General features: G+C 35.1%; 1 protein-coding gene across 5 annotated transcripts in view; it reads left to right on the top strand.

Annotated features, from left to right (window-relative positions):
* The window catches only part of KLHL8 (kelch like family member 8), a 69762-nt gene that overhangs the window by 38960 nt on the left and 16895 nt on the right, over positions 1–13907 (top strand). For 4 of the 5 annotated variants that reach the window (XM_078445932.2, XM_078445936.2, XM_078445931.2 and 1 more), the window contains exons 2-3: positions 4504–4865; positions 12870–13418. In XM_078445932.2, the coding sequence (XP_078302058.1) occupies positions 4653–4865; positions 12870–13418 (762 nt within the window). In that variant the 5' untranslated portion in view covers positions 4504–4652. Of the gene's footprint in view, positions 1–4503; positions 4866–10652; positions 10741–12869; positions 13419–13907 lie in introns of those variants that run through there. The other variant, XM_060654673.3, reaches the window with a different exon arrangement.

Here is a 13907-nt window from a genome sequence, read left to right as displayed (position 1 = left end):
TTGTTAAAATGTCAATACTACCTAAAGCAGTCTACACATTCAATGCAATACCTATCAAAACTGTGCTGGCATTCTTCTCAAAGCTAAAACAAACAATTCTAAAATTTGTATAGAACCACAAAGAACCCTGCAGGAGGCATCACAATCCCAGACCTTAGTCTCTACTACAAAGCTGTAATCATCAAGACAGTATGGTATTGGCACAAAAACAGACACACACAGCCCAATGGGATAGAATAGAGAACCCAGAATTGGACCCACAAATGTATGGCCAACTAATCTTTGACAAAGCAAGAAAGAGTATCCAATGGAAAAAAGACAGTCTCTTTAACAAATGGTGCTGGGAGAACCTGACAGCAACTTGCAGAAGAGTGAAACTAGATCACTTTCTTACACCATTCACAAAAATAAACTCAAAATGGATGAAGAACCTGCATGTGAGACAGGAAACCATCAAAACCCTAGAGGAGAAAGCAGGAAAAAACCTCTCTGACCTCAGCCGCAGCAATTTCTTACTTGACACATCTTCAAAGGCAAGGGAATTAAAAGCAAAAATGAACTATTGGAACCTCATGAAGATAAAAAGCTTCTGTACTGCAAAGGAAACAATCAGCAAAACTAAAAGGCAACCAATGGACTGGAAAAAGATATTTGCAAATGACATACTGGATAAAGGGCTAGTATCCAAAATCTATAAAGAATTCACCAAACTCCACACCTGAAAAACAAATAATCCAGTGAAGAAATTGGTAGAAGACATGAATAGACACTTTTCTAAAGAAGACATCCAGATGGCCAACAGACACATGAAACGTTGCTCAACATCACTCATCAGGGAAATACAAATCAAAACCACACTGAGATACCACCTCATGATGGTCAGAGTGGCTAAAGTGAACAAATCAGGAGACTATAGATGCTGGAGAGGATGTGGAGAAATGGGAACCCTCTTGCACTGTTGGTGGGAATGCAAACTGGTGCAGCTGCTCTGAAAAACAGTGTGGAGGTTCTTCAAAAAATTAAAAATAGAACTACCCTGTGATCCAGCAATAGCACTGCTAGGAATTACCCAAGGAATACAGGAGTGCTGATTCATAGGGGCACATGTACCCCAATGTTTATAGCAGTGCTTTCAACAATAGCCAAATTTGGAAAGAGACTAAATGTCAAACAACTGATGAGTAGATAAAGAAGATTTGGTCTATATATACAGTGGAATACTACTTAGCAATGAGAAAGAATGAAATCTGGCGGTTTGCAGCAACGTGGATGGAACTGGAAGGTATTATGCTAAGTGAAATAATTCAGTCAGAGAAAGACAGATATCATAGGTTTTCACCCATATGTGGATCTTGAGAAACTTAATAGATGACCATGGGGAAAAGAAGGGGAAAAAAATAGTTAAAAACAGAGAGGGAGGGAGGCAAACCATAAAAGACTCTTAAGAACAGAGAACAAACTGAGGGTTGATGGGGGGTTGGGGAGAGGGGAAAGTGGGTGATAGCCATTAAGGAGGGCACTTGTTGGGACAAGCACTGGGTGTTGTATGGAAGCTGGTTTGAGAATAAATTATATTAAAAAATAAACATCAAAAAAATTTTTAAAAAGTATACTTGGTATGCTGTGTATTTTTTTAAATCTGTGAGACTTAAATAGTGGCCTAATATATTGTCTGTCCTGAAAAATGTTCCACATGCACTTGAGAAGAATATGTATTATGTTGTTGGTGGACTGTTCTTTATATGTCTTAGATCTAGTTGGCTTACTGTGTTATTTAAGTCCTCTATTTCTTCTGTCTGTTTATCCTTTATTGTCAATGGAGTATGAAGTCTCCAATTATTATTATGCAACTATTTATTTTTCACTTGAGTTCTGTTAGTTTTTGCTTTGTATATTTTCATGATCTGTCATTATATGCATAAATGTTTGTAATTGTTATATTTTCTTGCTGTGTTGATCCTTTTGTTAATACATAATATCCTTTTGTTTTTGTAACATTTTTTGACTTAGTCTGTTTTATCTGATATGCCATATTCTCTTTTGGTTACTTTTGGCATGGAAAATCTTTTTTTCCATCCTTTCCATTTTAACTTACTTGTGTCTTTGGACACAGTTAGTAATTATTAAATTTTGGTTTAAATTTTTAAATTTTAATTAAAAGGTTTTTTAATGTTTACTTATTTTTGAAGGAGAGAGAGACAGAGTGCTAGCAGGAGAGGGGCAGAGAGAGAGGGAGACAGAATCTGAAGCAGGCCCCAGGCTCCAGGGTGTCAGCACAGAGCCTAATGCAGGGCTCAAAGTCATGAACCGGGAGATTGTGACCTGAGCCGAAGTCAGATGCTTAATCGACTGAGTCACACAGGCACTCCTAATTTTATTTTTTAAATTTATTTTAAATTATTCCCTTGAATTGTAGAGGAAACAAGATTTGGTGTTGGAAACCAAAGTTATAGTAATAGCAGCTTTTACATTAATAATTGCTTTTTCTTCTTTAAATGTAGTAGTCTCTTAAACCTGTTGGAAACAAAAAGTGTAGTTACCAACCATTGCTACAGTAATACTAGGTTTTGTAGTCATACATGTGTTTACTTTCTTGAGCTCTTTATTTTTCCATATGGCTTTGAGTTACTGTTAAGTGTTCTTTCATTTCACCTTGTAGGACTCTCTTGAATATTTCTTACATGACAGGTCTAATGGTCACAAACTCTCCCAGCTTTTGTTTATCTAGGAATCTTATTTTCCCCTTCACTTTTGAAGGTCAGTATTGCCAGATATAATATCTTCGATTTGTCTTTTAGTACCTTGAACATATCTGCCTATTCTATCTGGCTTCTGAAGTTTCTGATAAAAAAATCTGCTAAAACTCTTATTGAGGATTCCTGTGTCTGACAATTCACTTTTCTCTTGTTTTCAGGAATCTCTTTTTATCTTTGGGTTTTGAAGGTTTGATTATGTCTTGATGTGGTTTCCTTTGAGTTCCTCTTTCTTAGAACGTACTGAATGCTTATATTGATGCTTTTAATCAAATTTGGGAAGTTTTCAGTTATTATTGCTTTAAATATTTTCTCTTCCCCTTTGTCTGTCTTACTCTTCTAGGATTCTCATAATGTGCATGTTGGTCTGTTTGCTGGTTCATAGGTCTTTTAGGTTTTGTTCATGTTTTTTCAGTCGTTTTCTTTTTTTCTTCTGTATTTACCTGAGAGTTGATATTTCCCATTGTCTTCAAGTTTGATAATTCTTTTTTTTTTTTTTTTTTTGCCTGTTCATATCTGTCACTGAGTGTCTCTAGTGACTTTTTCATTTCAGTTATTGCACTTGTCACTTCCAGAAACTCTTTTTGGTCTCTATTTAGTTTTTCTTTTTCTTTTTTGAATGTATTGGTTATTTTCCTGATTTTCCTTATATCTTTAGTTCTTTGAGCATCTTTAAAAGAGTTTTTTTTAAGTCTTTACTATAAACTCCATTAGTTCTTTTTTAGTACAGTTTGTTGTCCCTCTCCCCACCCCACCCCTTGAATGGGCCATATTTCCGTTTCATTGTATCCCTTGTAATTTTTGTTGTTGTTGTTGAACACTGGGTATTTGAATCTAATAATGTAGTAATTCTGGAAATCATTGTCCAGATTAATTCTTCTTTAAGGTCTGCTATTTTTTGTTTTTGTTATTGTTCTTTTTGTTTGTTGTAAGCCATCTCTGTGCTAATGATCAGCCTGAGGTATATAATTTAAGGTCTTCTCACATCTTTTCTGAGCATTTCCCTTGGCATGCATTGTCACTTTCTAATTTTCCTTGTATATGCTCTTGTTTTTTATTGTCTTGACTGTGAAAAGGAGAAGGGGGGGGCAAACAGTAAGAATGGAAAGGAAGGGCACGAGCCTTTTAAATTCCCTGCAAGGCATGTCAGCTGAGAGGGAGGGACTTATAACAGTAGGTGGAGGTGTATTACCAATGACTGTCCACCTCTTTACCTGCACTTCTGTGATCAGAAGCAGTAGTCAGCACTCAGCAGAGATCACTGATATTTGGAGGACTAGGTCCTTTTTGTCCACCCCAACTCCTGAAAATTGTGTAAGCTGCTCTAGGAACATGTACCCGGCTGCTTACTTGCCATCTGACTGAGGATGTGGGGATGGACAGGTGCTGTTGTACTTAAGAGCTGAAGTTGACAAAATTAAACATTTCAGTCTTTCCCTGAAGTTGTAAGCCTTCCACAGACTCTACAGTTTGATTCTGCCAGTACAATTTTTGCCTAGGTATGGGAGATAGATTCCTGCTGCTTCTATTCCACCATCTTCCCAGAATTTTCAAATTAGATTTTAAAGGCATTCCTTCACTGATATAATTAGCTGAGGTAATTATTATGACATTTAGCATAGAGCTGCAAAATTACTTGTTCTTAAGTAGTAATTTATGTGGTCATTTTATATCCAGTTTTGTAAAGTATAATTATTAATGATACTTTTCTTTTAGTTTGTTTTTATGTGTTTTACTGTTTATTTTTCAGTCTCAGCCAATTGGACAATGGCAGTTTGGGTTTTGAAAAATGTCTGAAGGTTAGTGGGCTGCATCTACCTTCTGCTTCCTCCACACCCCTTTTAAGAGAATAAATGGAATATTTGAGAAGAGAGCTATATTAAAAGAAGAGTGTTGCAAATGGCTTCAGAATCTGTGAATGCAAAACAAGCTAGGAATCACTGCACAAAGGGGAAAAGGCAACAGCACCAGCAAATAAAGAATAGGTCTTCAATTAGTGATGGTGATGGAGAAGACTCTTTTATCTTTGAAGCAAATGAAGCTTGGAAAGATTTTCATGGTTCCCTTCTTCGGTTTTATGAAAATGGAGAACTGTGTGATGTCACACTAAAGGTAAGACTTTTCTTCTTTTTCAAACTCTTTATTGTATTATGAAAAATGAGGGATTCTATAACCATAGAGGGTGAATTTTTGGTATCATACTTATTATAGTCAAAATGATTTTAGTCTCAATCCTTTTTTATTGAAAGTGAAAGGATATAAAGGAAGGTGAGTAAAGGAGGATTAGCACAAGGTAAACTTGTACTTATTAAGTATTAATATTCATTATTTCATAGTTAATTTAACTTCTGAGAGTTCTGGACCTTACAACAACAAATAGTTATTATTACTGAAATTAATAAATTGCTGTTGACCAGTAAGCTTTTAACTTGTGTATTTAAAAATCCTGGTATACTCACTTACTCTTAATGTAAGTTAAAAGTTAGGAATTCTTGGTTGTTTACTCAGCTGCAGTAGTATTTTAGTACGTGTTCCTATTCTGGTAATTTAATCTCTACTTTAAAACAATGGTCTCTTAAGTGAGATTCTCTATACCTGATAATGAAGTACAATCTATTTAGACTTGGATGAAAAAGTGTAGTAAGTTTTAAGTCTGTGGTCTATAGACCACATGTTGTGTTATTCTGCTGCAAAAGACAGTTTTAGTAAAATTGGAAAAGTGATAAAACAGTGTGGAAGTCTAATTGTTCCTCATTACTTGTTTAAAGTACTTTTACTATTCTTATATCTCAGTGTAATATTAAATTTTTTTTGATGATTCATATGCATCCATGAAGCATTTTCCACATTTGATTTGCCACTTTGGGATCTCTTAAATTTTGCTTTTGCTTTTGCTTTTGATCAGACAGCTTTTTAAAGCTGAGTCATAGGGATGGAAAGCATACTTGAAGAATCAGACCAGAGAATACTCAACAGGAGTCTATAAACTGAAAGCATAAGCTTTGAATTTTAGGTCCAGAATGTCCAGGGGTATAGTATTATACTGTGGATAAATGAGCTATATTCTCTTTCCTTAAACTGTTACTGGTTTTATGTATTTCTAGGCCCTAAGATTTTGAGAAGAAAACCATTATATAATTCTAGCTCTGTGTGAAATTTAGCTATGTATATCTATTTTAATGTAGAACACTTAAGTTCTTTTGTTCTGTATGTATATTGTTTAATTTTATGCCATTGCTCTAATTTTTAACTGTGGTGTGAGATTCAGTGACCCACACTGGCTTTAGCAAAAATAAAAATGTAAAATAGATTGTTGGAATTCAGTTATCATTCAGCAAATGGAAAATAATTAGAGTATTGATTTTATAAATTTTATAACTGAATTTTAGAATAATTTATATAACATATAACATACTGCATATAGATATTAAGTGAAAAATAGGGATATAGCCACTTAAGGACAACTCATAACTTTGTTTATTGTGTAACTTTAGCAATAGATTGAAATAAAAACTCCCAAAGAGTCAGTGGTTGAAAATTAAAATACTATGTTTGTTTGTTTTTTTTTTTTTTTTTTTTTTGTTTTTTTTCAACGTTTTTTATTTATTTTTGGGACAGAGAGAGACAGAGCATGAACGGGGGAGGGGCAGAGAGAGAGGGAGACACAGAATCGGAAACAGGCTCCAGGCTCCGAGCCATCAGCCCAGAGCCTGACGCGGGGCTCGAACTCACAGACCGCGAGATCGTGACCTGGCTGAAGTCGGACGCTTAACCGACTGCGCCACCCAGGCGCCCCTAAAATACTATGTTTTAAACACTGACAGGGGCGCATAGGTGGCTCAGTTGGTTAAGTGTCCAACTCTTGATTTCAGCTCAGGTCATGAGCTCGTGGTTCATGGGATCGAGTCCCACATTGCGCTCTGCCCTGGCAGTGCAGGGTCTGCGTGGGATTCTTTCTATCTCTCTCTTTCTTCCCTTTCCCTGCGCATTCTCCCTCTCTCAAAATAAATAAACATGAAAAAAATTAAAACAAAAAAAAGTAAACAGTGACCTGAGAAACACTTCATTAGGCATGAGAATCACTTCAGTAATTTAAAGGGATCATCATTTTTATTTTTTCATCTGTAAAATTAGAGTGATGATTAGGTTTTTGTGAGGAATAAGTGAATTGGTACAAGTAACGTCCTTATGGCAGTGCTTGGTACATAATAATAAGTATCAGCTCTTTGGATCATTATGTATACTACTATAATAGTTCCAAGAGTATCAGATAATCCTGCCTATCGTGTATTCTGTTCCTATTGATTAGAAAGTGTTACAACTTAATCTCTTAACAGGTCTCTTACTGGATTTGTTTCTTCTTAATTCTTTTTTTTTTAAATTTTTTTAGCATTTATTCATTTTTGAGAGACCGAGAGAGACAGAGAATGAGTGGGGAAGGGGCAGAGAAAGAGAGAGAGAGAGAGACACAGAATCACAAGCAGGCTCCAGGCTCTGAGCTGTCAGCACAGAGCCCAACACGGGGCTCAAACTTCAGAACCGTGAGTTCATGACCTGAGCTGAAGTCGGACACAACCGACTGAGCCACCCAGGCGCCCTGTGGATTTGTTTCTTAATTCTAATTCAACATTTCTTCAACTGTCAGAATTTAACTGTCATAGAACAATTAAGTCAATAGGATTACAGATAATTCATAATGCCCTGTTTAACATAAATTTCACTTTTTATATTCATCTAACCTTAAGGATTATTCTCTGATATAAAGTCATCTCCTATTGTTTTTTTAATTAGTATGTTTCCTTTGACCATTATTGCTTTTAAGGCAAACATTTTAGAAAGACAGTTATTGGGGCACCCAGCTGGCTCGGTCAGTGGAGTGTGCAACTCTTGATCTCAGAGTTGTAAGTTTGAGCCTTTGTATGTAGAAATTACTTAAAAAGAAAATCTTTAAAAAAAAAAAAAACAACAGTTATCCAGATATATTTTATTGTCCATATATAAGGTCATTAGCCAATTTTAAAATTCCAAAATGAGCACTTATATTGGAAACAAAAAAAAAAGTTTATTTAGCAGATACTTACTAAGGTCTTATTGTAGTATGTGGAGAGTATAAATAAATTTGAGTAATATTCTGTTCTTGCCTTGAGGGTGTTTGAAATTTATCCAGAGAAAGGCACATACACACCTAACTATAATATAATTTAGTGATTATCATTTTTGTGTTATTTTTATGGCAGCATAGGAGAGATCTATGAATTATGCCTGAAAGGTGATTGGAAAGGCTTCACATAAGAGATTATTATCTTGAGGTCATTCCAGGGAGAGGTGAAATTTGCTTATATATTTTATTTGTTTATTAGGGAAAACATTTTATTTCTTAATTTATTTCTTAGATGTTTATTTTAAGAGAGAGAGCACGAGCAGGGGAGGGGCAGAGAGAGAGAGGGAGAGAGAGAATCCTAAGCAGGCCCCACTTCCAGCACGGAGTCTGACATGGAAGTCGATCACATGACCCTGGGATCATGACCTGAGCTGAAATCAGGAGTTCGTTGCTTAACTGACTGAGCCACCCAGGTGCCCCAGTGGAAACATTTTAAAGAATATATCCAGTAACAGGTCTAAAATTATATAGGGGGGAAGCTTTCTTAAGGGCAGCAGTTTGGTGATAAAAGACAGGGGAATTTGTCTTGCAGAGGTTGCATAGCACTCATGCTTAAACCATGTGTTCTAGGTCAACAAAAGTAACGTTTACAAAGATGCTTCTACTTCTTTATGATAGTTTGAGGAAATGTAATTGTTTTTATTAAAGATCATAGTTAAATTTTACTTGAAGAGATTAACAGAGATTATTAGATGAAGGAAACTCCCTAACTTGTTGATGCTTCCACTGAATAGTTTTATTCATATTATTTGGCTTCGTCTTCTTTTTTTGAAAATACATGTTTCTTTGAGTTGTTAAAGTAAACATTTATAGGATTTGGATAAATATTTTCAAGATTGTGTTATAATTTTTTGGTGTCAAACTTCCAAATGACCAGGTAAGAATAAGTACTCTGAAAGATTGCAGGGAAACAAAATATGTGAACTGCATTATAGTACCATACTTCCAATAGGTAGAAATGATAAAATTATTATCCTTATAAATGTAACAGTTAACTCCTGATGGGAAGGCAGACATAATCTAATGAAATGATAAATGGGAAGGTGATTCTGTCTTTGACACTTAAGCATTCTATGTTAAGCTGTCTAATGAATGTTCATCTTTCTGACATTCAAGTAATAAATTGATATTTTAACTTTTTTCATGTTGCTCAGAAGGTGTATTTAAATACTTATATTAGTAGATTCTTGTTTATTTGACCCCTAAAATGTTATCCATCGTTTCCATTGTGCAGGTTTTTCTAATGAATGTAGTAAGATTAACCAAGATTGTAGCATAGTGAATGTGGCTAGACATTATAATGTGATAATTCACTACATGTAAGCCAAACTATCTTGGTTTTGTATATCTAACCCCTTCTTGACCTTGGCTGTAAAATGCTATTTTGACTATTCAAACTGATTAAAATTGGTGGATTATCGAAAAGAGTAGCTAAGAGGTTAAAAGGACAAAATTAACAAGGGATTAAAACTGAGAAATTAGAATATAGCTTCTAAACAAACATAAAAGATGGGCATTTGGATTTTTTTCTTCCACTCTATTTCTGTCTCACTGTTTGTCTTCTGCATTTTTATTTCAGTGTAGTTCTCAAACACTTAGTTTTAATTAAATGGCATAATTATGAACATTTCAAACTAATACACTTTAGTTTTTGTTTCAATGATTTAAAAACAAGTTTAGTGTATTTGTAAATGATTTTTAACAGTCTGTATTAATGGGATTTTACAATTAATACTTAGAAGTAAAGTGAACCTATGTAATAACAACTAGTTCACAAAAGAATAGTTACCAGAATGACCAAATGTTAAAAAAGTATTAAGTATTAAGGGGGCACCTGGGTGGCTCAGTTGGTTAAGCATCTGACTCTTGATTTCAGCTCAGGTTATGATCTTACAGTTTGTGGGTTTGAGCCCCACATTGGGCTCTGTGCTGACAGTGCGGAGCCTGCTTAAGATTCTCTCTCTGCACCTCTCTCCCTCTCTCTCTCTCTCTCTCTCTCTCAAAAAAAAAAAAAAAAAAAGAGTGGGTGTATTATCTTTAATCACTTTGGGGGTGTGATTGTGTGTGTATTAAATATTCAAGTTTTAGTTATTGAATCAAGAAATTAAAATAGAGTTGTTGAGGAACAAAGTCTTATGAACAGTATGAAAATAATTTGTGGACCATTGATTTGTACAGTTGGGGTGAGAAGGTAGTGTTAAAATAATGTTTATCTGGAAACTGTAGAATTGTTTTATGTAATGGCATGTTGGCAAATTTAAGCAGATTTATGCCATGTGAGGTTTACAGATATTTGCATAGAAACTAAATCTCAATGGTGGCATGTGCAGAATATTTTAAAAAAGGATATTTTCAGCCTGTTTTTAAAATGCTTAATATCAGATTTCAGATCCCATTTTAGGGCTTAAGTGAATTTGAAAACATGCCAAGCTTTCTGCTTTAGTATAGGGTGCAACTTGAGTCTCAGTAAAATCTGAATCTTACCTGTGGATTCTTTTAAAAAATTAAATGCAATATAACCAACAGAGATGATAATCTTGTATTTGTTTTTTTTGTTTGTTTTCTTTTTATAATGTTTATTTATTTTTGAAAGGCAGAGACAGAACGTGAGCAGGCAAGGGGCAAAGAGAGGGAGACACAAAATCCGAAGCAGGCTCCAGGCTCCGAGCTGCCAGCACAGAGCCTGACGCTGGGCTCAAACTCACGAACCACAAGATCATGACCTAAGCTGAAGTCAGCTGCCCAACCGACTGAGCCACCCAGACGCCCCATAATCTTGTATTTGTTGAAGGGATATTCATTCTTCCTCCACATTAGTGAGAAAAGGTCAGGAGGAACATTTATAAACAAAAGCATTTATTATACATTGTAATACTCCTCAGGCCTTTTTCTTTAGAAGTTCTCATTTTAAAATTCATTCCCAAATAATGAGACACAACTGTAAGTGTATTACATAGTCAAAATGCTACATGAAAACAGGAATATTGGTAAAACACTAGCCTACTGTATTTAATTTTCTTTTTTAATGTTTGTTTATTTTTGAGAGGGAGACAGAGCATGAGCAGGGGAGGGGCGGAAGGAGAGAGGGAGACACAGAATCCGAAGCAGGCTCCAGGCTCTGAACTGTCAGCACAGAGCCTGATGTGGGGCTCAAACTCACAGACTTTAAGATCATGACCTGAGCTGAAGTTGGACACTCAACCGACTGAGCCACCCAGGTGTCCTGTAGCCTACTGTATTTAAAGATTACCTAACACAAAGTGCTAAGAAAACTGGGTAACTACTGCTGTGTTAATAAGGAGATAACTGGTACTCAGTACCAGAACTTCCAGATGGAAATAAAGGTGTATGTATAAAACATAAAACCCTAAAAATACTAGAATACCTGAAGTTAATGTGTTTAATATTAAGCATAGCATCTAAGGCAGAAATTATAAAGACAAAGATTGGTTTGATTGTGTAAAAATCTAGAGGGGTTGACTAAAAAAGCACACCATAAAAGAGAAAATTTTGAACTAATATATGGCAAACGACTCACACTCTAAATATATGAGGAGTTCTTACAAAAACATAAGAAAAAACTCATAGAATAAGTTTATAGAAGAGGTAAAAATAGCCCAAAATTAATGAATGATTCGATGATATTAGTATAAGATAAACTAAAATAGATAATATTTTCATGCATTAAATTAACAAATACTTTTTAATAAGTTAGTACTCAGAATATGGCACAAATATTGTAGGGAGATCAGAGATGGACAGTTTAGCAGTCTGTATCCCAAACTGTGCCTATCCTTTGAAATACCATTTCTTTTTAGGATTTTATCTGTAGGAAATTAAATAGAGTGTGAATAAAGTTTCAATTACAGCAAAACTTACTACAGTGTCACTTACAATAGCAAACTATTGACAGTAGTGTAATTTTTTAGGAAATAAGGTAAAATTTTAGTTTTAAGTTTATTTATTTAGAGCAGAGGAGGGACAGAGAAGGAGAGGGGGAAGAGCATCCCAAGCAGGCTCTACACTGTCAGCGTGGAGCCAATTCATGGCTCAAACTCACGAACTGTGAGATCATGACCTGAGCTGAAATCAAGAGTTGGACGCTTAACTAGCTGATCCATCCAGGTGTCCTTTCATTGTTATTCTGTTTTTTATATTATTTCAAAATAATTTAATAAGGAATGAAAAAAACTTTATTTAAGCTCATAGTAAATACTACTAAATAGTGGTCTGTTTACTTTGTGCTTCAATTTTCTCACTGATAAACTGTGGTTATATAATAATGCCTACTCATAGGGGCATTGGGACAATTAAGTGAGTTAATTAATATGTGAAAAGCACTTAGAACAGTGCCTGACATGATGACTGCGGTTGATAATATGGTGTTGTATATTTGAAAGTTGCTAAGAGAGGAAATCTTAAAAGTTCTTGTTACAGGGAAAGATAAAATTCAGAATTATGTGAGGTGTTAGATGTTTACTAAACATTGTGATAATCATTCCATTATATATACATACATCAAATCATTATGTTGTTTAACTTAAACTTACATAATGTTAGATGTCAATTATATCCACAAAACTGGAAAGCTTTTTTTTAGAAAAGGGACTCACAGACCAAAAACAAGAATAGTGCCCAAGTAGTGCTAGATGATGTATGCTGTTCTTCTTCATTCACAGAATGCTTCTGAAATTTGAGATTAATACAGAAAATCAGCTTACCAAATATACATTGTGGATAGAAGTGTAGAAGATAAGGGGCTAATCTGGAAGAAGAAAGTTGCCTGACTTTAAGAAATTGCCCTACATTAAAATAAGTGACCAAAGGATTACACTGTTAAACAAATACACTAAATTTGTGTGAAGTTTTTGTTCCTGCTACAACAGATGCTCAATGCTGATGTAAAACTGATTTTGATATTAAACTGTCTCCTTTTGTTTGTTTGTTTTGAACAGGTTGGCTCAAAGCTAATCTCTTGTCACAAACTAGTATTGGCTTGTGTTATCCCTTACTTCAGAGCCATGTTTCTCTCTGAAATGGCTGAAGCCAAGCAAACACTGATTGAGATCAGAGATTTTGATGGTGATGCAATAGAAGACTTGGTAAAGTTTGTCTATTCTTCAAGGCTCACTTTGACTGTTGACAATGTCCAACCTCTTTTATATGCAGCCTGTATTCTACAGGTTGAACTGGTGGCTAGAGCTTGTTGTGAATACATGAAGTTACATTTTCATCCCTCCAACTGCCTGGCGGTAAGAGCCTTTGCAGAAAGTCACAATCGAATAGACTTAATGGACATGGCGGATCAGTATGCCTGTGAGCATTTTACTGAAGTGGTGGAGTGTGAAGACTTTGTGAGTGTGTCACCCCAGCATCTCCATAAGCTTTTGTCCTCCAGTGATCTAAATATTGAGAATGAAAAGCAGGTCTATAGTGCAGCCATCAAGTGGCTTCTTGCCAATCCTCAGCATCATTCCAAATGGTTGGATGAAACACTTGCACAGGTAGGGGCTGAAATAAGATTGTGTATAGAAATGAAATGATATGGAAGCAAATTAACATGTGTCATTTATCAAGAAAAGTGCAGACTACCCGAAGGAATATAGAAATCATTGTGTAATATGATGTGAAAATGGCTTTCTGTTTACTTTTCTGTTTATTCCCTATGCTGTTTAAGGATAAGTCTGAATTGCATTTAATTAGAAATATCATTCTTTGCTTTTTAACTTGAATGGGTTTCTTGTTTTTAAAGTTTCTTCCTTCCTTTCTTTTCTTTCTTTGTTTCTTCCTTTCTTTTGTCCTTTCATTTCCTTCCTTCCTTCCTTTCTTCTTTCTTCTTTCTTCTTTCTTCTTTCTTTCTTTTTTTCTTTTCTCTTTTCTTTTCTTTTCTTTTCTTTTCTTTTCTTTTCTTTTGAGGGAGAGTGAGCACAAGTTGGGGAGGGTCAGAGAGAGAGGGAGACACGGAATCTGAAGCAGGCCCCAGGCTCTGACTG

Source organism: Panthera onca, chromosome B1, assembly GCF_046562875.1.
Source record: "Panthera onca isolate mPanOnc1 chromosome B1, mPanOnc1 haplotype 2, whole genome shotgun sequence".
NCBI lineage: Eukaryota > Metazoa > Chordata > Mammalia > Carnivora > Felidae > Panthera > Panthera onca.
This window is presented reverse-complemented; position numbering and strand designations above follow the sequence as displayed.